The sequence below is a fragment of the Heteronotia binoei genome, chromosome 17 (genome assembly GCF_032191835.1).
Source record: "Heteronotia binoei isolate CCM8104 ecotype False Entrance Well chromosome 17, APGP_CSIRO_Hbin_v1, whole genome shotgun sequence".
Classification (NCBI taxonomy): domain Eukaryota; kingdom Metazoa; phylum Chordata; class Lepidosauria; order Squamata; family Gekkonidae; genus Heteronotia; species Heteronotia binoei.
Genome location: NC_083239.1, coordinates 1,780,355 through 1,808,136, shown reverse-complemented (window position 1 = coordinate 1,808,136; position 27,782 = coordinate 1,780,355). Strand labels below are relative to the sequence as shown.

Genomic DNA, 27,782 nt, shown 5'->3' with positions numbered 1-27,782 from the left:
TAGTCATTATTCAACAATGAGATTGGTCTATAATTTTTTACGTTTGTGCTATCTTTATCTTCCTTAGGAATCAGAGAAGTGATGCATAGGTTTATATTGTGGATTTGTGTTCTGCATAATGTATGGTGTATGAAATCTACCTTTAACATTGGAAGGGTAGAGACCTTGTCAAACTGAAACTCCATGTGAGGAGGAGGAAGTCTCCAGTCCAAAGCAAGTGTGGTAATCTAGCTAATGTGTGCAACCCTATCTCAACAGGCTTGGACTCAAGTTATGGCAATTTTTGAACAGTCAAGGAAAGCTTTAAAGGGGGAAAGCACCTATTACTGTTGTTTTGTTTGTTTGTTTCTCCAAGTATGTTTTCCAGGCTCTTCCATATCTACCCAGAGGTTCTGAAATTTGCCTGGTCATGCCTCATTGATGTTGGAAAGGCTTCCCCCAGAACCCCATCCAAACTGAGTTGTGGAGAAAACTCATTTCCAGGAAAATTCCTCTGCCTAGCAAAAGGCTGGTTGCCCCCAGGTGATCACAGCAGCAACCCCACTGCCACTTCCAAGTTGTGCTTCCAGAAAAAAGGAATTCCTTTCAGCTGCAATAGAAACAGATTTCCCTGTGAAAAGATTGTCATGCATAGAGCATGCAAACCCTCCATGAACTCAAGAAAGAAGACCTTTTTGTTAGACTAAGGGAGGAGGGGAACAAGGAATTAGTCAGGAAATGGTTTTTGTATTGTAAATAATGGGGCCAAATGTGGACTGCCCACAACTGGTAATGTTTCCAAGTGTGTCTGAATGTGTGTATCATAAATCACCCAGGCTACAGCAAGGTGTTTGCCATAAAGGCACATGAGTTGATTCAGTTTATAGCATGTCACTTGCATATGTCCCTTATGCGTTTTAGAAATTGAGATGAGTTCTTGTATTCTTGCATCATAACTAGTAATGTTTTATTGATAAAGAAATAAATTCTCTAGGATCCTTCCAAGATCTATGTTCACAAATTTAGACTGGACATATGTAATTATTCAATGCATAAACCATGAATGGATTATTTTATGTTTTTAATGCATGTATAGCCTATTTTTGGTAGTTGACATTCCTAAGCTCCAAAGCTTAGGAATGTCAACTGTGTCTCAACCCTGGTTATTTGAAGTCTGATTGGCAGTGCACCATGAAATGTGGCACACACCCTCCAAGGATTGGACAGTGCCAAAGGGGGAAAATTGATACCAGAGTGCTGCCAAATAAAGAGGGTAGCCTTAAAAGACATGGAGGGCCCTCTCAAGCTAGCCTGTGTGCCCAGAAAGGCCCCATGATGGAGACCAGGAAAACTCCATATTGGAAGGCTGGGCTGCATAGCCAAGGCATGCCTCTGAGTGACCTTCCCTTCCACACACACATTCTCTAGATGGAAAAATACTGGGATGTGCCAGTGTGAATGGATAATCACATCACTGTCTCTGTTCCTCCTGTGACCTATCTTTACCCCATCTCTGTCAATATACTATTTTGTTACCCCATTGTAGTGTCATTTCAGTCTTTCCTGGGAATGTCAAAACAAAATTGTTACCTAGCTGCCCTTCCTGAGTGGTCATACAGAATTCTCATACCTCATACCAAACCTTTAATGGCATAATAGATTCAGATAAAAATACACAGAATATAAAAATTTAAACATTGGAGATAAAATCAAAATAAGACCGAGCTTACAGATACATTCAAACATGGTCAGAATTAAATTTAAGGATGTCAGCCAGAAATTTTGCCACAGCCTCACTAACCACCCCCTCAGTATCACTCAATAAATAATAACAGGGTGGCAGAATAGACAAATCTGGAGAAAAAGAAAGCTTGCCAAATAAATCTTTACGGAGGTTATGGTAAAAAGAACAATCAAGCAATATATGCTGGATTGAGTCAGGGGTATTCGCTCCACAGGAGCAAAGTCTGTCGGCTAAAGGGACTCGCTGATATCTCCCTTGTAAAACTTTGGAGGGAAACGCGTTTAGTCTGGCCAACATAAATGCCCTGCGATGACATGGAGTGGTTAGGTCTGATAGATAATTGGGCATTTTGCCACAAAAAGCATAAAGACCTAAGGAAGCTGGAGAGCAAGTATAAGGGAGAGTTGGCCGTAATTTCGTTTCCTCCAATTCCCACAGTCTCAGTTTAATACATCTGAAGATATATGACTCTTCAGAGGTAGAAAAATCATCTACCTCTAACCCCAATTGATTGAGTTTAGACAGAAGCACTGCTGTCCAGGACGAAATATATGGGTCTCTTTTCATACAATCAAGAAGGCTGTTGGGATCTGTTCTAAAATGAATTTTGAGCCAGAATTTAAACACTGCAATCCAGGCTTTTGTCTCCACCAAAGACTGACCCACTTCAGAGCAGAGAGCAAAGTAGGACACACATTTTGGCAAACCAAGAATTTGTCTAAAGAATGAGGCTTGAATGCCCTCCACTTTCCTGGTAAAAGCTGAGATCCATATAGGGATACCATAGAGGATTTGGGCAAGCGTTTTGGCTTTGAATACTTTAATAGCTGCTGGAACTAATTGGTTGCCCCTTGCAAAGAAAAACTGTTTAATTTGAGCAGCTGAACACTTAGCCAAGTTGATGGTGTTGTTACGATGTGAAACCCAGCTTAACTTGTGGTTAAAAGTGATCCCCAAGTATTTAAAAATTTTTGTTTGCTCGATTGTTGAATTGCCAATAAACCATCTCTGTGGGCCCCAGCAATTTGAAAAGACAACTACTTTAGATTTGGTATAATTGATAGTAAGTGAATTACAATTACAGTAGTCATAAAAGGCGTTCAAATACCTTTGCAGGCCCACTCTTGTACAAGAGAGGATGGTAGTGTCATCGGCATAAAGTAATAAGGGGACCGCTCGGCCTGCAAGTTTAGGCGGATGACCATTGATGGGGGTCAAAAATTGTGCCAGGTCAGTTAAAAATAAATTAAAAAGATGTGGGGCCAGCACACAACCTTGTTTTACCCCCTTTAACACTGGGATTTTACTAGTCAAGTCACCGCTAGAAGAAAATTTCACTTGGCAAAAGGTATTAGAATGAAGTTTCCTCAAGAGAAACAGCAAACGAGGGTCCATTCCCAGGTAACCTAGCTTGATCCATAGTTGGGCTCTATCTATTGAATCAAAAGCACCCTTCAAATCGATGAAGGCAGCATATAATTTTTTTGACCTGGTATGCATATATTTTTCAGCAAGGAAGGCCAGAGTGCAGCAGTGATCCATAGCAGATTTGCCTTTGGAGAAGCCAATCTGTTCAGGACCTATGATGTTGCCTAGGCGCATCCAGTCAGTTAATCGGAGTTCTAAATGTTTTGCATACAATTTGCCCACTATAGATAATAAACTAATGGGGCGGAAGTTTTCTGGTAACTCCAACCCCCCCTTTTTGTATATTGGGATAATTATAGAGTCAAGCCAAGAGTCAGGGATGGAGCCATGCAGATCGATAAAAGAGAACAATTTTGCAAGGGGCAAGAGCCACCAATCGGCAAACTTTGTGAATACCTCAGCGGGAAGGCCATCAGGGCCAGGTGCTTTACCCGCTTTTAAATCCTTCAATAACTCACTGATTTCCTCTAGAGTTACTGGAGGCCAGACCGGCATATCAGTAACTGAGGGGTTTGCTAAGATAGGAGGGGATACACATGGGGCAGCAAAAATGTTAGAGAAGTAATCAACCCATGTTTGCTCAGAGATATTTGGGTCAGTAACAGAATTGTTTTTTAGATTACCTGAAATGATTCTCCAGAAGGCCTTATTATCGTTAGATTTTATCGAGTGGTAAAGTTGGTCCCATTTATTCTGAAAGAAAGCTTTCTTTTTGGATGTAGTAAGCTCCAGGTAGGCTGTCTTGTAAGCAATGTAGGCCTTAATTTTTGATTGGTCTTTGGAGTGACAAGCCTCTTTAAAATGAGCTCTCAGTTCTTGTTTCCAAGCTAAACAATCTGTATCGAACCAGCTGGAGAAACTAGACCTAGACAAGATCACCGGTTTAGCTTTGGCACTACAATAATCAATTAATAATGAAAATCCTGAAAGGATTGAATCATCTGAGTTGGAATTTATGATTGAATCCCTTAATCTGCATAGCGCTTCAGAGCCAAAGAGGGAAGAAAACTCCCTTTCTAGGGCCAGGGACCACTTGATTTTTTTTAGAACTTTCTCAGGGGCCTTCATGGATTGGGAAGGTGATACCATATTAACCTCCAGATCCAATCGTAGGGATAGAGTTAGGGGCAGGTGGTCACTTTCTGTGCGCGGATCGATGTAAAAGTTATCGATAGATGACAGAAGGTTGGGTGAGCCCACACAAAAATCTATCACACTGCAACCCCTTGTGGAAAAAAAAGTAAAGTCATTTGCAGCTGGAAATTTGGAGAGACCATTAAATATTATAACATTGTGCGCTATGCAGAATTCAATTAATCTAAGACCCGCCTTATTGGTTAAAGTATCTTTAGAACAACGGGGTAAACATAGTTGTAGTGGAGGGGATTCAACCGCTTCAAAGCCAAAATGAGAGATCCATTTCTGATTGTTACTGCCTATCCGAGCATTAAAATCACCAAAAATCATGAGCTGAGCAGTATGGAATTTCCTAGACAAAGACGTCACATAGTCAGAAAATTTCTCCCAGACAGCATCTAACTCCAGCTCACCATTAGAAGGGGCTAAATAAACATTAATCATGATTAGGGTCAGTGCTGGGGAGGACAGCAATAAAGCCTGGGCAATTGGCGGGCAAGGATCCAAGAGGATCACCTTAAATGGTAAGCTGGATTTCACCAAAGCAGCCATGCCTGCTTTACTGCGACCTTTAGAGTGAGATCTATAAGCGGGGAGATTAAAAACTTTAAAATCCGTCAGTCTAAAACTGTCTTCTGCCCATGTTTCCTGAAGGAAGACACAATCAAAGGATTTCAAAAAGTCCAAAAAATCTGAGTCATTCGCTTTACTCTTCCACCCAGCAATGTTCCAGGAGATGATGTGGATCTTCCTTGTGGCTTCCCTAGCTGGTAGTCAATCGATAATGGATATCCTTTCTAGAACCCTGGAGTCATCAGTGAAAATACAACCATTATGTTGGGGTGCCCTTGAGCCAGTTAGAGAGAGTTCCATAGACAGATCAATTAAGTCAGCTGATGGGGGACAAGGGGGCAGGGGGTTGCTTGCAGGATCTAGGTTGATTGAAGGAACTGATTTCCCCGGCTCTAAAGACCTTTGCAGCTGCAGCTTAGTACCTTCAAGTCTTATGAGTATCGCCTGTTGATCTTTTGCTGGAAGACTCCCAAATGACTGCAAAAGGTCATCTTCTAATGAAACATTAAGGGGACTATGCGTCACATCCATAGAGGGCTGCACTGATGACTCATTATGCAACTCGGGGTTTGCTTGGGACTGACCAGATCTGGATACCTTAAGACACATTGCAGCCTTATATTTTGCCGCTGAAGATGATGCGTTCTTCAAGAGATGGGGATTACTTCGTGTCCTGACCCCTGCGGACAGGTTAGGCAGCAGAGCATTAGTTTGAGAGTTAATAAAAGATCGAACAGGGAAAACCCCCTTTGACCATAGGTAATTCTTTCGCCTCAAAATTAGTGAAGGAATGTTGGAGGATTGAAAGGTAAGCAGAATCCTCTGCATTTGAGACTGATCATTAAGAGATTCAATGGTAATCAAGTCAATTTTGTGATAGTTCAGATGAAGAAGTTCACAGAGATGGGATTTAGCTAAAAGTTTACTTCTCCAGCATGGGGTCTTCCTGCCATAAGGACAAACAGTGATGCAAACCTTATTGGGCTGTAGAACCAATTGTTGCACGTTCCTTTTAAGGCCCACGCTGACCTTAGACTCCGTAAAGGAGCTCCGGGGATCAACCTCCTGAGTTGCAGACGGACATCGCTTTAAAGGGGCTAGAGCTCCAATAGAGGTATCATCCAGCTGGGCTAAGTAGACTTTATCCATTGACACTGATAGTCTCTTTAGTTCTAAAGAAAGGTCAAGAATTTGGTCTTCTAAACTCTTTAACTTTTTAAAGATACAATCCACTGTGCTTGCAATAAGGGTAATTGGGGCAAGTTCGTCAGAAGACATGGATCTTTCTTCATTATCATGCTGACTCTGCTGCACCTTTAAAGCCCCCACCCCAGACAGGAGTTGAGAGTCAACGCCATCCTCGTGATCAGACTCATTAGTCAATTCATTAGTCGGTTCCTCCTTTTCAGCAGGCTCTACCTCGTCTTCTAAAGGGGAGAAGCGATTCGATGTTTCAATAGCAAATGATGGCAGAGCAGATTTGGACTTATTGTTTAAGGTAAAAAAGTCCTCTATCCTGAACTGTTTGCAAAGTGGCAAAGAAGCAGATTCCTCCTCCACTTCTCTTGGCCGCTTGCCTGATGCCATTAAGAGGGTTCTGTTGGGTGGCAATTAGCCCTGTCCTGATAAAAATGAATAAAAAAATAAATAAATAAAACAAATACCAAACAAATAATGTCTTAAAACTTACAGATAAAAGCCACAACATCTGCTAAGAATATAGTAAAATATCTTTAAAAGCCAAATTTGTCAGAGCCAACTCTGTAGCCGACTGCACTCCGCCTTGTTGCTTTGCAGGAGTTGACTTAATTTCAACCTTCAGTTCAAATTAAAAGATTCTAAAAAACACACAAAAAAAACAAAACCCTGTCTTTGAGAGACAGGCTAAGACTGTGTAAAACTTTATAAAACTTTATAAAACTTCAGCTGTAGGTCATTAGCTGCAGCAGCTTCTGATTAGGAAAACGAAGGCAGAGGCTTATTGACTAATTAAACAACCAGAGCTTGGGAAAGACAAAACAGAGGCACCAAATATCAAAAGTGAGGTGATAGGATAAGATTATTTAAAAACAATTCCTTCCATCAAGGCAAGATAAAAGTTAAAAGATTAAAACAACTTAGCGTTAGTAGGAGCGAAGAGACAAGCGGCTGCCTTCCTCCGAGTCTGCGCAGAATCCCGGTCATACAGAATTAATTTGTTTGATGGAGGGACGGCGGCTCAGTGGTAGAGCATCTGCTTGGGAAGCAGAAGGTCCCAGGTTCAATCCCTGGCATCTCCAAAAAAGGGTCCAGGCATATAGGTGTGAAAAACCTCAGCTTGAGACCCTGGAGAGCCACTGCCAGTCTGAGAAGACAATACTGACTTTGATGGACCAAAGGTCTGATTCAGTATAAGGCAGCTTCATATGTTCATATATATGACAGAAGATGATGATGGTCAGTCTCCTTCAGACTTAAATAAGCTCTCAGAAGACTGAAAGGGGGAATGAAGGGGGACCCCTGAATAATTAATAAATACCCCTATAATAATGAACAAAAACATGCTTATGCCTTCAAAAAGAGGATGTCTGATGCAACCCTTCGTTAGAAGCACAGACAGTCCCAAGTGGGTGTGAATTCAAGGTTTTATATTAGATAAAGAGACAGTGACCTCATTGAGGCCTCTGGATATGTATTAGATAACAAAGGGGCCTCAGAGAAGCTTCTTGCTGGAGCTGATAACGCATGGAGACAGGAGGTATGGAAAAGTACTAGAAAGAGTTACAGGGGGGTGGAGAATGTTGAATTAGATAAGCCTGGGGGGCCTGCCTGCTTGTTTTAGATGTGGATAAAACTGGCTGTATGTGGGATAATTTTAACAGTCATTTTGGGGGCTTTTGGCCGACTAAGTTCTGCTTTGGTACCAAAGTAAATCTAATTTCATACCAGTAATGTGTGAGGACTTCGTTATTTCTCTGCTTCAGTAGCTACTCTAACACAGGCTTCCCTGAAGCCTGTAGGCCGCATTAGGCCTGGGATCATGACAGGCCACATAATGGACATTTGCTAACTGAGTTTACTCGTTTTCCCCAAAATTCTAAGTATGCACAGGACTGTAACTACAGCCCAGGAATATGATTTGTTAATATGTTTTCTCATTCCTGTTTTTTGTTTCTGTGGAAATAAATCAAAATGCATGACTCCTACCAGGAAACAATTTAGACTGTCAGTAAATGTAATTTCACCAGTTTGGTGTTTAATGTCCATACAGAATGGAGGCAACACACTGTCAACTGCCCCCTACTCTACTCCAGTTGCAGCAGAACTCAGAATGCAAACCAACCATCACATCAAAGTCTTCGGAGAATGTACTCTATTCACTGTTCATGGAATCCCATTCAGAAGCCAACCTGTTCCCTGGAGAATTATCATCTGGACTCATCAGATTTCCTGAAAAATCACTTTCTGCACTAGATAAAATGTTTGGTAAGCTGTAGGTAGATCTCCCCCCCCCCCTTTCAGAGAGTAGTTGAAAGCCTTTAGAAGACTGCCCTTACAAGAAAACCTTTCACTAAAATAACAAAATACCATTTCATATATAAAGGTGGGCTTGAAATGTCATCTGAGTAAGTGTTGAGAAGCTACCAGGGAGCTTGTAGCTTTTCGTTCAGGTGATTGTAGGTGATTGTTGCTCATTGGGAGTGTCTGTGTTGCCTGGGGCAGAGGCCTCACCCTCTTTGCATTTATTAGGCTGCACCTTGCCAGAGGCATGAGCCGAAGGGCGAGAGCTAAAGGGATCTTGGCCTGTGGCTCTTAGCATGGGGGCTCTGCAATAAGCCCAGGAAGGACCAGGATCCAGGATCCCTATTTTCCTTGTGTTCTCAATAAGGTAAGTAGACTTTCCAGAAGGAGAGCCACATAAACACAAAAGATTTTAAAGGGGGGGGACTGCATATTTAAAAAGCTATTATGAAGGTAGAATTTGAACCCTTGAGGCCGAGATGGCTGACCTGGAGAAGCAGACACAGTTAGTTAGGCACATTCAGGGACTTGTTAGATGAGCCTCCCTCTGAACATGGCAGCCCCATTGCTGCCAGGGAGTATGAGGGTCGAGAGGGAACAGGGCACCATGCTGAGGATAAGGGGAGTGTGCCCTCAGAAGGGACCTCTTCTTCAATTGCTGAGCAAGTATCCTTTCACATCAAGGAACCATCCCTGGGCAGGTATCCATACCATAGACCTTTATTGGCATTAATACAAGAATATAGTATACTTTAAAACCAACAGTGACACTATAGAATATAATAAAACCTTAAAAAAACAGCAAAAGTTAAATGACATAAAATAGCAGTAGGCTATGCATGAGTAAAAGCCTCTCTGATTTGGATCACAACCTGTAAAAAGCAAGCAACGTGAGTAGTGACAAAGTTGTGTTTCCCGTGGAGTAAAAAGTGAACCTTGGCATTGTCAGAAAGGTCTTGATGGTCAGAAAACAGTGCATCTAGATATCTTGCACGTGGACTGCTATAAAAAGGGCAGTCCAAAAGAACATGAGGGACCGTTTCGATGACTCCTTGACTACAAGGGCATCGTCTAAGATTGCGGGGGATTCTGTGGTATCTTCCGAAAAGGATGGCTGATGGTAATGCATTAAATCTAGCCAGCATGAATGCTCTTCTTTGGTGAGGATCAGTTAAAAAGAGGAAATAGGGAGCTAAAAGCCCAGGAATCTGGGATAAACCCAGATAGCTTGGGGAGCAAGTTTTCCAAGCTGCCTCAGTTAGACGTTGCAACTGGATATCAAGTAGTCTACATTTGATGGATTGAAATACCGCAGAAGCAGAGGATAGATAAAATGCATCCAAGGAAATTCCTATGGATGTGATTTTCTTTTGGATCAGAGTCAACCATTTGGATGCATGATGGTCCATGAGCATCAAAAAGGTGAAAGAATTCTGATCAGAATTAAATAAAAGGCACAGCCAAAACTTGGTAGTTTTGGGGTCTTGGTAGTTGGTAATTCAATCCTTAGGCAAGTAGACAGCTGGGTGGCAAAACCGGATACTGACTGTATGGTGACTTGCCTGCCTGGTGCAAAGGCAGCAGACATTACACGTGTTGTAGATGGGCTGATAGACAGTGCTAGGGAGGAGCAGTGGTCGTGGTGTATGTTGACACCAACAATGTGGGGAAATGCAGTCGTGAGGTCCTGGAGGAAAAATTTAGGCTGTAGGCAGCAGTCTCAAGGCCAGGACCTCCAAGGTAGCCTTCTCGGAAGTGCTACCTGTTCCACATGCAGGGCTGGAGAGACAGACACAAATTAGAAGTCTCAATGCGTGGATGAGATGATGGTGTAGGGAGGAAGGGTTTAAGTTTGTTAGGCACTAAGATGCTTTGTGGAACAAACGGGAGCTGTACAAAAGATACGGTCTCCACTTGTCCCCAGAAGGAACCAGGCTCCTGGTGCTTAAAATCAAAAGGGTGGCAGAACATTTTTTAAACTGAATCTTGGGGGAAAGCTGACAGGAGATGAAATGTCTCTGGTTCGGGAGGACTCATCACAAAGAGATGAAGGGTTAGCTGTTACTTTTCTCCCAGGCAATGGATTAGAGTTGTCTATGAGACAGTGACAAACAGTATGGACTGTCTGCCAAAGTCTCAAGGCAGCAAGGGAAAGGTTGCAGACCTAACTTGCCTGGGAAATTATAGATGTTTGTATGGAAATGCTAGAAATGTCTGAGGTAAAATCGGGGAGTTGGAATCCTTAGTGTTGGGGAAAAACAGACATTCTGGGTATTTCAGAAACTTGGTGGAATGAGGAGAATCACTGGGAAACTGTGACTTCTGGAACGTCTACTTACCTTATTGGGAACACAAGGAAAATAGAGATCCTGTTTCCTGGTCCTTCCTGGGCTTATTACAGAGCCCCCAGGCTAAGAATTTTCATGAAATTTCTTCAAATATATTAGAAGCAGGAAACCATCCAGGAAGGCAGTGGGGCCCTTGGATGACCAAGGGTAAAAAGATTACTGAAGGAGGATAGGGAAATGGCTAAGAAGGTGAATGCACTGTAAGTTATATCGGAAGGATAGGGAACGAAAGGTTGGAGGTGGGGTGGCTCTGTATGTCAGAGAGGGTATACAGTCCAGTAAGACTGAGAAGGTCAGAGAATTAGATTCCCTTCTAGAAAAGCTTTGCGTCGGAATAGTGGACCCAAAAGGAAATTTAACTATAGGACTTTATCGCCCAGCAGATCAAAAGATAGAGGACGATTATAATATGATGAAAGAATTAAAAATATCAGCTAATGTAAAAACTGTGTCATAATAGGTGATTTTAACCACCTGCAGATTGAATTTCTAGACACTCTCAATGACTGTGCTATGGAGCAGATGGTAACAGAACCTACCAGGGCTGGGACAATCTTGGATTTGGTCTTAAGTAATGCCCAAAACCTGGTGAGAGATGTAAAAGTGATTCCATCGCTTGGGAGCAGTGACCATAATGTTATTGATTTCACCATTTGTATAAATAGAGAGTTGCCCCAAAAGACCAACACAACCACTTTTAACTTTAAAAGGAATACATTCTCTGAGATGAGGAGGTATGTGAGGAAACTGAAAGGAAAGGTAAATAGAGTCAAAACCCTTGGGGAAGCTTTAAAACTACAATCCTAGTTTAAAACAATCCTAGTATTTAAAACTACAATCCTAGAAGCTCAGATAAAATATATGCCACAAGTTAGAAAGGCACAAATAGGTATAAGAAAAAGCCTGCATGGTTAACGAAGTAATGGAAGCTGAGTCACAGGCAACACAGGAAATACGTCAAACATTGCGAGATCATTTACCATTGAAAACGGGATTTGGTGGCAAGAAAAGCAGGAAGTGTCGGATGGAAAAGGGAAATCATTGAAGCAGCTAGCCTCCTCTAGGACTATAATATCATAGAAAAACATCGGCGGCCATTGCTAGGAGGTCAAAATTTAAACAAAGTTTTTAAAGTGTTCGGGACATTAAAAATTGGTGAAGCTGATAGAGGTGACAATTATAAGGTAAATACTATTGGACATTATCGCTGATAATTATTTTAAAAGCCTTTTGAAGGAAAAATTTTTTTAAAGGGAAGCAGAAAGTCGCGACTGCCATTTTGGAAGAAATAAAAATTTCAAAAATTATTATCTGAGCTCAGGAGGCTCTGAGGATGGCAAAATTAGGCTTATTGAAAAGGGCAAGCTTTACTCTATCAAACTTGATATTTTAAATTTAATTTGGAGAGGTCAAAATTTTTGATGTTTTTTTAAATGTCAGAGCATAAGTTAACCCGTGCAAGGACTGCCTCAATGGAGAAAATGCAAGAGCAATTAGAAGCAATGGAAGCCAGGATAATGAAAGGGGTGAGAGACAGGATAACTGCTTCTAAAAAAGAAATTAGAAAAGACATTGAAGAGCTAAGGAAAGATATAGAAGATCTCAGAAATGAGACTGTGGTAACATCAAAGAAAGTGCAAGAGGAGGAAGAGAGAGTGAAAGTACATGATTCCATCTTGCTAAAAATGCAAAAAAAGGTGGCAATTCATGACTGCAAATTGATGGAAACCCAGATACATCTGAGAGGAGTACCTGAGGATGAAGAGACTGATTTGAAAAGATATATAATAAGAATAATTGCAGAATTTTTGGAGGAAGATCCTGAAGGAACTAGAAGCATGTATGACTATATGTATAGAGTGAACTCACTATATGACAAGAAAAATAATCTACCAAGAGATGTGGTTATAAGATATATGACAAAAGAAATGGTGGGAAAAATCTTGAATAAAATTTTTGAAAAGACATTGATAGTGGGAGGCAGCAGAGTAAGAATCATGAAAGAATTGCCAAGACAAGTGATAAATGACAGAAAAGCATACAAAAAATTGACAGAAAAACTATGTGACAATGAAATGAGATATAGATGGATAATACCTGAAGGTCTGAGCTTTGAGCTGCAAGGAAAAAGGATTACAATTACAAGCACACAGGAACTGTGTAGGTTTTATGAAGAACATAAAGAATTTGCACCATGATGGATTACAAATTATTATCTTGGAATGTAAATGGAATCTGAAAAGATTGCAGCAGAAATCTTTCGAGGGAGCAAACAAACCTGGAAAATATTTGGCCTGGCAACTGAAGAAAAAGAGAGAAAGTAAAATTATTAATAAAATTGTGGTGGATGGAAGAGAGGTGGTAGATCAAGAAGGAATAAAAAGAGAATTCTTTAACTATTATGCCAAGTTATTTAAAGGTGTTAAAATAAGGAAAGAAAAGATGGATGAATACTTACAAAAGATAAAAATAGCACCCTTAGCAGAAAATATGTGAAAAGTTTTGAACGATCCAATTGAAAAAATAGAAATTGAAGCAGCAATTAATGTAATGAAAAATGGAAAAGCACCTGGGCCAGATGGATATACAGCTAAATTTTTTAAAACCCTCAAAGAGGAGTTAATCCCGAAACTTCAGAAATTGATGAATATGATAAGAACAAAAGGGAAAATGCCAAATACGTGGAAGGAAGCTGTTATTTTGTTGATTCCAAAGGAAGATAGAGATGTTACGAACGTAAAAAATTAGAGACCAATTTCATTATTAAATGATGACTATAAAATATATACAAGAATCTTGCAACAACGGTTTAAACAATATTTGATAAATTTTATAAAGGAAGATCAAGCAGGGTTTCTTCCCAAAAGGCAAATAAGAGACAATATCAGAACTGTTGTAAATATTGTAGAATATTATGAAAGACATCCAGAAAAGGAAGTAGCATTATTCTTTGTGGATGCAGAGAAAGCATTTGACAATTTAAATTGGGATTTTATGTATGCAGTAATGGAGAAAATAGAGCTGGGAGAAAGCTTTATAAGAATGATAAAAGCAATACAGACATAGATGACCTTTATTGGCATTAATATAAGATTACAGTATACTTTAAAACCAACAGTAACACTATAAAATATAATAAAACCTTAAAAACCAACAAAAGTTAAATAAGATAGAATAGCTGTGGACTATGCAAGAGTAAAAGCCTCTCTGATTTGGATTGCAACCTGTAAAAAGCAAGCAACGTGAGTAGTGAAAAGGTTGTGTTTCCCATGGAGTAGAAAGCGGACCTTGGCATTGTCAGAAAGGCCTTGATGGTCGGAGAGCAATGCTTCTAGGAATCTTGCTCGTGGACTTCTATAGAAAGAGCAGTCCAGAAGAACATGATAGACCGTTTCGATAACTCCTTGGCTAGAAGGGCATCGTCTAAGATTGTGGGGGATTCTGTAGTATCTTCCGAAAAGGATAGCCGATGGTAATGCATTAAATCTAGCCAGCATAAATGCTCTTCTTTGGTGAGGATCAGTTAAAAAGAGGAAATAGGGAGCTAAAAGCCCAGGAGTCTGGGATAAACCCAGGTGACTTGGGGAGCAAGATTTCCAAGCTGCCTCAGTCAGACGTTGCAACTGGATATCTAATAGTCTACATTTAATGGATTGAAATACCGCAGAACCAGAAGATAAATAAAATGCATCCAAGGAAATTCCTATGGATGTAATTTTCTTTTGGATCAGGGTCAACCATTTTGATGCATGATGGTCCATGAGCATCAAAAAGGTGAAAGAATTCTGATCAGAGTTAAATAAAAGGCACAGCCAAAACTTGAAAGTCAGAAGCCAGGCGCGAGTTTCCAGCAGCAACAGTCCAGTTTCCATGCAAATTGCAGCATAAGGAACACAGTTGGGTAATCCCAGTATTTTCCTCAGAAAGAAAGATTGTAGGCCTTCAGTAGTGTAATCAAAGGCACTTATCCATATGGGGGCACCATATAAGAGTTGGGGGCTAGATTTCGCATTAAAAGCTCTTAGGGCCATAGGAACAGTTGGATAAAAGCAATATATACTGAACAATGTGCAAGGCTATGTATAAATGCTGATTTTATAGAAGACATGATAATTAGTAAAGGTACAAGACAAGGTTGTCCACTTTCCCCACTGTTGTTTATAATGACTTGAAATATTACTGGTGCAAATTCAAGAAGATAAATAGGATTAAAAGTAAAAGGATTTTCTTACAAATACAGAGCATTTGCAGATGATATGATGTTTATAAATGAAAACCCCATACAAGTCACACCTTTGTTGTTAGCCAAAATACAAGAATATGGGGAGTTGGCGGGACTTTGTATTAATAAAGAAAAATCAAAATTTCTATGTAAAAATATGCAAATAAATAAGCAACAAGAATTGCAGAGACTAACGGGCTGTGAAGTTACCTCCAAGGTAAAATATTTGGATGTGGAGATAACAATGAAGAATATTGATTTGTTCAAAAATAATTATGAGAAGCTATGGATGAAGATATGTTAAAGTGGAATAGACGTAATTTGTCACTGTTGGGTAGAATAGCTGCAATTAAAATGAATATTCTACCAAGAATAATGTATTTATTTCAAACTATTCTGATTGTGAAAGATAGTAAACAATTTAATAGATGGCAAAGAAAAATTTCAGAGTTTGTGTGGGCGGGGAAGAAACCAAGAATTAAAATGAAAATTTTAACAGATGCAAAAGAGAGAGGCGGATTTCAATTACCAGACTTAAAATTATATCATGAAGCAGTTTGCTTAGTATGGATAAAAGAATGGATAATGTTGTTAAACAAAAAACTCTTAGCATTGGAAGGTCATGGAAATAAATTTGGCTGGCACGCTTATATGTACTATAGGGGGGGAAAGACGGCTTTTTCTCTCACCATTATATAAGAAACAGCTTGCTAAATACATGGATGAAATATAAGAAATATGGAGATGAGAGAAAACCGTTATGGATAGTGCCAGTCGAAGAGACGGGTGAAGAAAAGTGGTTGTCATATAATCAACTATTAAAAATACAAAGAGGCAAAATAGAATTGAAAACTGCTGAAGAGCTGAATAATAAATATGATTGGTTTCAAATGCAACAAATAAAGAGCTTGGTGGAGAATGACATTAAAACTGAAGGAATAAGAAAAGAGCAAACAGAAATGGAAAAAATTCTGCTTGGAGACAATGAAAAATTAATTTCAAAATTATATGAATTACTTTTAAAATGGTCTACGGAAGATGAAGTAGTGAAATCTCAAATGATTAAGTGGGCAATTAATGTAAATAAAGAAATACAGATGGAAACTTGGGAATATTTGTGGAAGAACTCTATGAAACTTTCGACGTGTCATAGTATTAAAGAGAAGTGTTTTAAAATGATGTATAGATGGTATATGACTCCTAAGAAATTGGCAAAGATGAATAATAAGATGCCAGACAGATGTTGGAAATGTAAAAAAAACATGAAGGTTCTTTCTACCATATGTGGTGGACTTGTGAAAGAGCAAAAAAGTATTGGCAGATGATTCAACAAGAAATTTCTAGGATCTTGGGATATGAATTTAAGAAAGTTGCAGAGACTTTTCTGTTGGGATTACAAATGAAAAAATTTCCAAAAGAAGATAGAACTATAATTTGGTACTTGCTTTCAGCTGCTAGGACATTATATGCGCAGTTGTGGAAGCAAGAAAAAATACCAGAGAAATGGGATTGGATTGTAAAAGTTATGACATGGAGTGAAATGGACAAATTAACAAGAATTTTAAGAGACTATAATTTAGAAGTTTTTAAGAGGGAGTGGGAAAAGTTCAGAAGATATGTAGAAAAAGAGTGGAAAATAAAAGGACATCGGACAATTTTTGATAATGATTAAGTCTTAGAAGAATGTGATTTTTTTTATTAGTTAAGGGTACCTTTTAATATTAGTATTATAAGTAAATAACACCGGCGGGGGTCAAGTAACGGGGGAGGGGTGGGTAGAAAGTAGTATAAGTAACTCCATGAGGAGTTTTCCCCTGACCTTTCCTTTAATCCCTCTCTACACTTGGTGGATTCTATATTCTTACCAAAAATCTGCTAGAATAATCAGACAAAATGAGAAGCTCAGTTACTTTTAAAATCTCATTCCCTTTCGAATCTTAGAAGTGTTTTAACTAACGCAACTAATCCTTCAGTGCTAATAACAGCCTATGATTCCCTAGTATCTAACATTCTTAGTTCATTAAATGCTAGACCAAAAAAATGTAAAAAAGGAAAGAAACATGAAATCTCTGCAGCCCTGGTTTGATAAAGAATGTAGAGCCGTTAAAACTCTGTTGTGCAATACCTATAGATGTTACCGTGACTCCGGTGCTTTGTCCTTACCATCAGAGTACTTTGATCTTCAAAATCAGTTGTCTCAGGTTATCATAAACAAAAAGAATGACTGTGCTAAGCTTCAATGGGAGGAGCTATTCCAGGCCATAATCTTAAAGAACTCTAAAAAAATTCTGGTCTATTGTATCAGGTGCCCAGAGAGTTGATGCCCCTTCTATGTCTGCTATCTCATCCAATGTCTGGTACCAATATTTCTTTTCTATGTTCTCCCAAAGTACTTTATACACTTCTGGACCTTTCAAACTATCTCAGTTAGATCTTCCAGAGTGGCCCTCTGTGCCTTCTGATGAAGTTAAAGAACTAATTTCGCAATTGAAATTCGGTAAAGCAGCAGGCCCTGATGCTATTCCTTCTGAAATCCTAAAGCTAGATCCAGATTGGTGGGCTACTCTGCTCGCATCCCTCTTTACAAGTATTGACAGAACAGGGATAAATCCTAAAGCCTGCCTCAACTCAATAGTGGTCCCAATTTATAAAAAAGGAGATCCTGCCATCCCAAATAATTACAGGCCAATTAGTCTCCTATCTACCATTGGCAAACTATATTCTAAACATCTGTTGAGTAAACTTGAACAATGGATGACACGAGAAAAAATTCTTGGTCCAGAACAACTGGGATTTTGTAAAGGCAAAACTACTCTTGATCATTGTAATACCTTGTCTCATCTAATTAACAAATACACTATTAGGAAAAAGATGAAATTGTATGTAGCCTTTTTAGACTTAAAGGGAGCATTTGATTCAATTGACAGGGACCTGCTTTGGCCTAAATTTGAACAAACAAGTATTGATAAAAGACTTCTCATGCTTATTAAAAAATTATATACTTCTAACTTTTGTCAGGTCAAATGCTCTTCATCAGGCAATCTTATGTCAAAAATCCTGTTAAACAAAGGGGTCAAACAAGGCTGTTGGCCTCTTTTCTGTTTAACCTCTTTCTTAATGACCTTGCTCCCTTTTTGTCAGATATTGATCATCATAGTCCTAAACTCAGTGCCAGACATGTTCCCTTACTTTTATATGCAGACAATACAGTTTTACTATCTTTTTCCAGAATTGGATTAAAACGCTTGCTTGCCTGTTGAATCACTTTCTTTAACTACAGTAAGCTTCTTTTGAACTATGACAAATCTAAAATTGTTGTATTTTCCAAATCTTGGAAACCAACTAAATGGTTAATAGGTGACAAAGAGATGGAACAAGTAAAATACTATAAATACTTAGAAATTCGTTTCCAATATAACACATTTTGGTCTAATCAGCGTAACTGTATAATTAAGTCAGTCAATGTTAACGTTACAGCTATTCAGCGCTTCTTTTATAGTAGAGGCAATCAGTTTGTCCCAGCTGCACTACAAATCTTTAAGGCTAAAGTGATACCACAGCTCTTATATGGGGTCCCAGTTTGGATCACAGCCTTGGACAACATCATTGAAGGTGTCCAATCAAAATTTCTACGGAAAATCCTGGGATTCCCGAAGTGCGTACCATATGCAGTTCTATGTTTAGAAACAGGGATGAATCTTGTGGAAACACAAGCATGGCTAATGTTATTTAAATACTGGTTACAGCTACATTTCTACTCTGATTCAGAGAGCCTTCTATATCAAATGCTCTCAGAATCCAATATGTCAAATTGGTTAGTATTTTTTGAGAAGAAAATTAAGTCTATGGGCATTGATATAGATTCACTTTTTATGCTACCCCTAAAAGATGCATTCTTGAAACTTAAGCTTAGAATTTTGGATATTGAAATGCAAACATTATATAGCCTGGCCAACAAAACTTGCTCCCCGCTGAATTTTGAACTTCCTCTTTCTGTAGGGAAATTAGCGTCATATTTCTCCTCTCTGCAAGCACCACAACAATGGCGTGCTTTCTCATTAACGAGATGCAATGCATTACCATCTGCTATTTTATTTGGCAGATTTAACAGGATTGATTACTCTGCCAGACATTGTCTTTGTAATCCCAAATGTATCGAAACTATCTCCCATGTATTATTGAATTGTCGCCTTTATGATGATATTTGTTGTATATATTTTAGCAGATATGTTGAGCTGTGCTGATTCAGGCAAAGTCTACAGGCTTTTAAATGACACCTGCTCTGAGTTAACTTTAACGGTTGCCGAATTTCTTCAACAGGCCATGGAAATCCGACAGAGACTGGCTCTGGAATGATCATATCTTATTAGTTTTATTCATTTAATCTTGTTAAACTTGAAATTACATATATTTTACTCATTTTATGTACATTAGCTCCCCTGCGTACTCTATTTCCAGGATTTTATATTACTTACATTGTTATTTGTACTGCTAAATCTGTTTTATGCCAATAAAGGCTTGTTGTTGTCACCCAAAGGGTGATTAACATGTGGAATTCACTGCCACAGGAGGTGGTGATGGCTACAAGCATAGACAGCTTCAAGAGGGGAATGGTTAAGCATATGGAGCAGAGGTCCATCAGTGGCTATTAGCCACAGCTTTTTGTTAGAACTCTCTATCTAAGGCAGTGATGCTCTTTATTCCTGCGCACAGTGGCAGGGCTTCTTGCCCCACTAGTGGACATCTTGATGGCACTTGGGAGTTTTGGCCACTGTGTGACACAGAGTGTTGGACTGGATGGGCCATCGACCTGATCCAACATGGCTTCTCTTATGCTCTTATGTTTTGTATCTGCATTGTGAAGCCCTCGCCTGGGTTCAAATCCCCATTCAGGAAACTCATTGGGTGCCCTTGGACTCCATCTCAGCCTCACCTACTTCATTATCTTTCCCAATATGCAGCAGCAGTGAAAAATGCAAACTCCATGCTATGAATTATTAGGAAAGGGACTGAAAATAAAACAGGCAATTTTATAATGCTCCTGTAGAAAGCTATCATACAGCATCATTTGGAACACATTCTGATCCCCATATTTCAGAAAAGACATGGCAGAGCTGGAAAAAGTACAGTAAAAGGCAGCAAAGATTATTAAGCAGTTGGAACACCTTTCCTTTGAGAAAAGGCTGGAGTGTGGTACTTTTCAGTTTTAAAAAAGAACAAGGAGAGACATGATAGAGCATTATACAGGGGGTTAGAGAAACTGGATCAATAAAACTTTTTCTCCCTCTTCCATAATATTAGAACTCATTGGCACTAAATAAAGTTGTTGGTAAATAGGTTCAGGACAGAAAAAAGGAAATACTTTAGTCCAGGGTTTCCCAAACTCTGCCCCCCCCCCCCGGTGGCCTGGTTATTTTTACACTTCTTCATGGCCCACTAAGATTTGGGAGTGGAGCCAGGAGACTTTGGGGGTGGAGCCAAGAGACAGGAAATGATGTACAAACAAGCTTAAAACCCTTGCAATATTTTGTTTAGGAAAGGTAGGAGAATAGTGGTATTTTGCAATGCAATTTTAAAAATAAAACATCAAGAAAAGGCACAAGGATCACACAGCAGAAAACTAAAAATATAAAATGCCCCCAGCCTGGGAAACATGAAGATGGATATAGATGGATTACAGAGATATGCATGACTTTAACTGTACTGTTGGATTATAATTAGGACTTTTACATTTTGAATTTTTACCCTTTGGGGGTTGTAATTCTCCTTTGGATTACAATTTATAAACTTTTTGCCTGGGAATATTTGGATTACCTGGACTACTTCTTGGAGTTCTCCCTTGCTGGCTGGACTGGACTAATTTCTATTGTTCAAGAGTACGTTATAACCCTGTTGGAGTGAGTGTATTTTCACCCCCTTTCTCTTTGAGGTTTATTTCTGGCACATTTGAATCATTGTTATGGTAAACTGATATTGTTCATAGTCTTAACTATTGTTATTTGGATTTGCTAGATCGCTGATACAAGGGGAAAGTTTTGTTCCTAAACAATTTCATATCTATTCAAAATATTGATTTCTCCTGCTTGGTACTGAGTCAGTTGACAAAAGCTGGAACATAATGTTCCCAAACAGGTTGGTGAGTTGTAAACATTTAAACTTCCTCAGGTTTGAGAGGGGATATATATTGTAGGGAATTTAATACAAATGGCAACAGGATTCAAGGAGGCCCTCAAAAGACGAGACAATAGAGAGAACAGAGGCACAACCCCATCGCCTAGCCTCCCCCAAATTGACCCAACTAAATTTACAGCTGCAAATATGCAAGAAGACATGAAAGAAATGCAAAATACTTTACTAACAGTCATTTCATGACTGACTGACAAAGTAGACAATATAGGAGAACAAATGGCTGAAGTCAAGCAAGAACTCCAAGAAAATAGAAAGCAAACAGTTGAAACTAATAAGACACTGAAAGCCTTAGATGACCAAGTGGTGAGTATTACTCAAAAGGTTGAACAGTTGGAAAACAATCAAAAGGTGTATGACAGCAGACTTCTTCAGCTAGAAATGGATAGAGCAGCTTATATGTTGAGACCGCAAAATGTTCCAGAAGACAAGTCTGAAGAGTTGCAGAAAATGTTAAGTGAGACCTTTGCAGAAATTTTACAAGTACTACTGGAAAAAATGGAAGAAGAGATTGACTAGGTTAAGCATGTACCATCGAGTTTTACTATACGGAACCAATTGCCCAGCGTAATACATGTGAAATTTACAAGAAGAATAACTAGAGATAACATTCTGAAACAGACAAGAGATAAACCAGTGGTGAGAGCAGGGAATACAGTGAGAATTTTGAAAGAGGTACCTTGACCAGTTAGGCAGAAGAGGAGAGACTATCACACCCTGACAAACTTTTTAAGGGAGAGAGAAGTACCATATAAATGGCTGATGCCAGGAGGTTTACTTTTCACGTTTGAAGGCAAAAAGATACAGGATTAACTCAATCTTCCAGGTGGAAAATTTTATGGAGAAATTTGGGAAGAAAGAAGAGAGAAGAAGGAAGGATAATGGGGAAGAAGAAAGCTCAGAGGAAGAAGACCCAAGTGACACAAAAAAATATCAAACACGGCTACAGATCAAAAAAGATAAAAAAGATAGTGATAAGAAAGATTCATAATCTGGGAGATGGTTGGCATATAGACTGAGAAAAGAAAATGCTAAGAGAGTAATAACAATATTGAGGGATGAAAATAATAAAGAGCAATTTCAAAGGCAGGAGATACTTCAAATTGTGGAACAATTTTACAAAAAACGATATGAAGACAAACAGGTTTCAAAAGAAGATCTAGAAGACTATCTTAGGCAGAAGAATCTTAATAAACTTAAATGAATCAATAACGATGAGAGAAGTCTGTGAAGCTATATCCTCTCAAAAAAATGGCAAATCACCTGGCCCAGATGGCTAACTGGCAGAATGTTATAAAGCTTTTGAAGATCAGTTCCATTTAAGCAGTTTATAGAAACAATCCAAAAGGAAGCTGAAACACCACTTTCATGGCAAGAAGCTTCAATATCTCTAATTCCAAAGGAGGATACAGATTTGAAAGATGTAAAAAAATTTAGACCAATCTCTCTCTTGAATGTGGATTATAAAATTTTTGCTTCAATTCTGGCGCAACGCTAGAAGAAAATTTTGCTGACTATTATACATCAGGATCAAGCAGGATTTTTACCAAGAAGATACCTGAAAGACAATGTTAGGTCAATATGTAATATACTGGAGTATTATGAGAATTATCCAGAGAAGCAGCTGGCTTTAATCTGTTTAGATGCAGAGAAGGCCTTTGATAATGTTCGTTGGCAATTTATGATACAACAATTGAATGGTATGGAGTATGGTGAGAACTTTTTGAAAATGATACAGTGGATATATTTCCTCTCAAAGTGCAAAGGTGATGGTGAATGGCGAACTATCAGAATCAATTGCTATCCAGAAGGGCACAAGACAAGGCTATCCACTATCACCACTGCTGTTCATTCTATGCTTCGAGACTTTGAATAAACAAATAAGAGAAGATCCAAATATCAGCGGTTCACTGGTTAAGGGTTAACAACATAAACCGAGGGCTTTTGTGGATGATCTGGTCTTCATAAAAGAACAACTGCTTGACTCAATTGACCATTTGATAAATAAGATCAATCAGTATGGTCATTGGGAAGGATTGAAGATAAATTATGGTAAAACCAAATTTCTGGCTAAGAATATGACAACAGAACAAATCCAATCTTTTCAAGAAAAGTCCAGATTTTCCTATGAGAAGAAAGTGAAATATTTGGGTATTTATACCTCAAATAAATGTACCAAGCAGATAACTATGACAAATTGCTTAAAGAGATTAAAAGAGATTTGTAAAAATGGCAGGACTTGAACATATCACTAATGGGAAGAATAGCTTCTATAAAAATGAATATATTGTCAAGATTACTATTTTCGTTTCAAACTATCCCAGTTCTCCTAACTAATGCATTTTTTCAAGAGTTGAACAAGATGGTATCTGTATATATCTGGCAGAAGAAAAAACCAAGAATTAAGCTAAAAGCGCTGCAAGACTGTAGGACAAGAATGGGTCTGGACCTCCCAGATTGGCAATTGTATTATAGAACTTCGGTGCTGACCTGGTTGAGAGCTTGGGTATTACTGCAAGACAGAAGACAGTTGTCTTTGAAGGGACATGAACTTAACCAGGGTTGGCATGCGTATTTGTGGTATCAAAGACTAGAAGGACATTCTTACTTCAAAAATCACTGGCTACGGAAGTCTCTCTATCATACATGGTCATGGTTAAAACTGAAAATTTATGAAAGAATTCCAAGATGGGTGTCTCTGTAGAAGTATTTACACCACCAAATCTTACAAAACCAAATCAATGCTACAAAAATGTGGAATTATTGAAATAAGATAACCAATTGAAAACCAAGGAAGAAGAGTAAGAACATCAACAATAAGTTGATGGCTTAGAATGCAAATAGAGTCCAGGTATGCTAAAGACAAGACAATAGGATTCAATACTGATCGATACCTGTTTGATAAAATTTTCCTGAGTTTGCAGAAAAAACTGATCTCAAAAATATTTATTACAGATGAAGATGCAGGATGATCTCATGAAAAAACTGTATGGTACAATGGGCTAAGAATATAGGGCGTAGTATTATGTTAGATGAATGGGAGACCTTATGGAAATCTAATATTAAATTAACCAAATCAGTATCTTCTTTCCATCTCTTCCTCCCTCCTCCCTCCCCATCTATTCTGTCTACTTGTCTCTCCTCAGAGTTATTTTGCAGGACCCAAAAGGTAGAGGGAAATACATTCCTTAGATAGTCACTAACTGTCTCCTCAAAAATTCTGACTAGCTTGCCAAGGTATAGATTCAGTCCCTGATTGTGGGAGAACTGTGAAAGAAAAATATGAAGGCTGTCTTATTAAGGGTATATGAGTGCAATCATTCTGTAGATGGAAGAAGACACAATAGATTTGTATTGTGTCTGACTGATGCTACATTCTCTTGCTGCCCAGCAATTTTATGACAACAGCAATTCCACTTTTGGCCCAATTTATTATGGTTTAGCTACTGAAGGTAATTTCAGCAAGGTAATAAATCTGCATATCACCAGCAAAATATTCACTTTGCCAGCTGTATCTCATTTCATAGCTATAGTTGTCTTGAAGAGCACCATTTTGTAGTAATGATGGACAAAAAAAAAACGGTTTCTGGGTATTAGACCTGTTTTTTAAAGAAGTAAGTTCTTATATTTCTCCATTGTGCTACTCTTTTGTTTTAACAGCTCCCAGCTGCAGCTGTGTACTACAAAACCAACAACTTGTATGCCGCACTTCTTCCAGCCATGAAACTAATATACTTGGACAAGGTCTGGATTACATCACATATTTATTTGCGAAGGTCAGAGAAACTCCTTCTTTGTGGGACCTCGTGGGGAAAACAGAAGAGAAGTCTACTGCTGCAGAATACATCAGTTCCTCAGCATGCAGGTATGGCTACGCCATGAGGGGAGCACCCCATTAGAGGCTTACTAATTCTATCCATCTACTTCAGCTCAATAGGTGGCATGCAGAGAGAGCTCCTGAATAACAGCTGGAGAAGGCAGGTCTGGATGAGGAACTCCCTCAGGCATCTGGCTGGCTGCTGTTAGAAGCAGAAATGTGGGCTAGGTGGGCCTGAAAGGTAGGTCCTAGGTTCTTGTAACCTTCCACTATTGCATGCCTTGATCAATGGCTGGGATCCAAACAACTCTGGAATTCTCTTTTTCAAACAACAGATCTCCCTGCTCCCATACTAAGACATAATTAAACAAAATTTAAAAAGCAACTTATAATTTGGTAGGGTTATGTACTGAGGAAGTGGTAATGTAATCAGCTCCAAACAACATAGGAGAAACCCACATTATGTTTGTGATCACACAAGAGTTTTGGCCTGACCTAGCCACACTTCATCCATGGATCAAACCGGCACGGTCACACATGCACATCTGGCCCCCGAACTGCACTCATCCTCACCTCTTCCTAGGGCACCTCCAAGATGGTGAGGTGCATCTATGTGGAGTTTCCATTGGCTGTTTGATTGCCTCGGAACAGCATAGAAATGGAAGAGCGGCGTGATTACACCAAGCCATTTCCAGCATATCTGGGGGTATTTTTTTCCCTTTAACTCAGTGTGAGATGTGCTACAGCACCCCCAGTGGCATTCCTGCATGGAAGTGCATGAGAGCATCCCTAGCCCTGTGTCACAATAAGAAAGTGTGGGAAAGTGCATGCCACAGGTGTTTGGTATCTCTCAGCCATTTCCACTACCGGGGTCTGTGTCCTGTCTGGCGGACAGCCTTTACAGCGAGCTGCAGACATGTCTGGCACTAGGGGACCCACTTGGAAAAGACAGGAGGTGCTGGACCTCCTGGCTCTTTGGGGAGAACAGAGAGAGCAGGAGGCAGTTAAACAGAGCCACAGGAATATGGACCTTTATAACGGGATAGCTAGAGACATGGCAAGTCACATTCATAAGTGGCCGGCCCTGAAATGTCACTCTAAAGCAAAGAACTTGTGCACAGACTGTCAAGAATTATTCTCTCTGTATCCCTCTTGCCATAGTTTTGCTGTAGCGGTATTATTTGGCTTGAATGCATTCCTGCTTAGCTCATCTTGCTTTCTGCATACTTATCTGAGGAACTTATTATTGAAGCTGTTTCTACCGACCAAGGTCAGCCGCTAACGAAGTACAGATAGCCACCTGGACTCCAAGACTTAGGGGAGTGGGTACCGCCAAAAGCCGCTGTTGCTTTGCTGCGCTTTGCACTTGAATTGTAACAGTTATGGCGAGGGGTTAAATAGAGAGGCATTGGGCTAAGACGTCAGTCTTAGCAAGGATCTGGTGTACTGCCTTACGATACCAGGAATAAACTACTGAACTGTTGACCTGAGTTGTTCCTTGAGTCGAGGTCCTGATACAGACTACCGTTGGACCCTGCTGCATAACAGTACCTCTGGCAATGAGAGGGTCATCTACCCATACTATGACAAGCTCCATGGGAGATTCCAGCGGCAAGCCCAGGAGGGTGTGAAATAGCTACATGATCAGAACCAAGCCAATGGCCAGCACATCCCAGCCTGCTCCAATCTCATCTGAAGAAGACTCCCAGGACACCCACCCAGCCTCATTGGAGGCAACTGAGGAGCCAGGGACACCAGACAGCCCAGGGAAAGGCACATTAGGTGGGTGATGGAGCAGGGACCCCCCCCTCCCGCATGGGAAGTCCCTATGAACACCCCACCCACAGCCTCCCAGTACCCAATCAGTCCACCATTCATGTGACACAGTTCCACTCAGCAATCCACCTAGCATGACCCAAGACCCAATGGCAGCTATGAGAGAGGCATTGATCCCCTCAGCCGAAACAGATTGCCCCGAGAAGCTCAGAGTCATACACCAGCCAATCATCCATTGCCCCCCCACCCCCGGCAATCAGGAGGAAGGAGGCAATCATTGGCCAGCACATGTGAGGTGTATTGTGGAGACCAAAGACCCCAACACCATTTGTTCATGCCCTCACAAGGTCCACGGGTCACATGACAGCCAAGTGTGGGTGGAGAGGGGTCACAAAGTTCTTATTCTGTGCTGGTAGCTTAGGGGGATTATAAACATTTATAAACGAAAGGGGACCTATTTGTTGCCCCTGAATTAAAAGGGCCTGGCTATATCTTGGGCAGTTACTTTCCAGAATTTGTACATCTGTTTTCAAATCAACCGTAATATAGGTCACCAGGCCCCCACTGGCCCGGCCTTTAGAGTGAATTTTAATTGCTGGAATGGGAAAGGCCCGGTATCCCTGGATAATTGGAGAGCTGGGATCCTGCACCCACGTTTCCTGTAAGCACATAATATCAAAATTACATAGGAAAGTTAAGTTAGGGTCATTGTTTATTCCCCCACCCCCCAACGTTCCAAGGTAAAACGTTTAGTTGTCAAATGCCCTTATCGATTTTCTCCAGGTCCCCATTAGAGTCATGGAAAATACAGCCGTTATTCGGTGCCCCCTTAGTATTTAGGTTGCTGATGGAATTCTTGTCCTGTTGTGGCAGCTCTCAGGCATCAGGATCCACTATTTTGTACTTCTCTAATTGGCCACTTCCATGGGCAATTCCTCCACAGAGGTACAACAGGAAGTAGCTATCTCAGATTTTTTAGATGCCTGTAATTTTTGTTTCATATAGTCCGTCCTTTCAATGATTGCTTGCTGTTCTAATGATGGTAGGTTTCCAAAGGATTGCAAAAAAGTT

General features: G+C 39.8%; 1 protein-coding gene across 1 annotated transcript in view; it reads left to right on the top strand.

Moving 5' to 3' along the window:
• The window catches only part of LMNTD1 (lamin tail domain containing 1), an 84,409-nt gene that overhangs the window by 28,718 nt on the left and 27,909 nt on the right, over window positions 1-27,782 (top strand). The window contains exons 4-5 of the mRNA XM_060258532.1: window positions 8,112-8,326; window positions 24,779-24,983. Coding sequence (XP_060114515.1) covers window positions 8,112-8,326; window positions 24,779-24,983 — 420 coding nt within the window. The remainder of the gene's footprint in view (window positions 1-8,111; window positions 8,327-24,778; window positions 24,984-27,782) is intronic.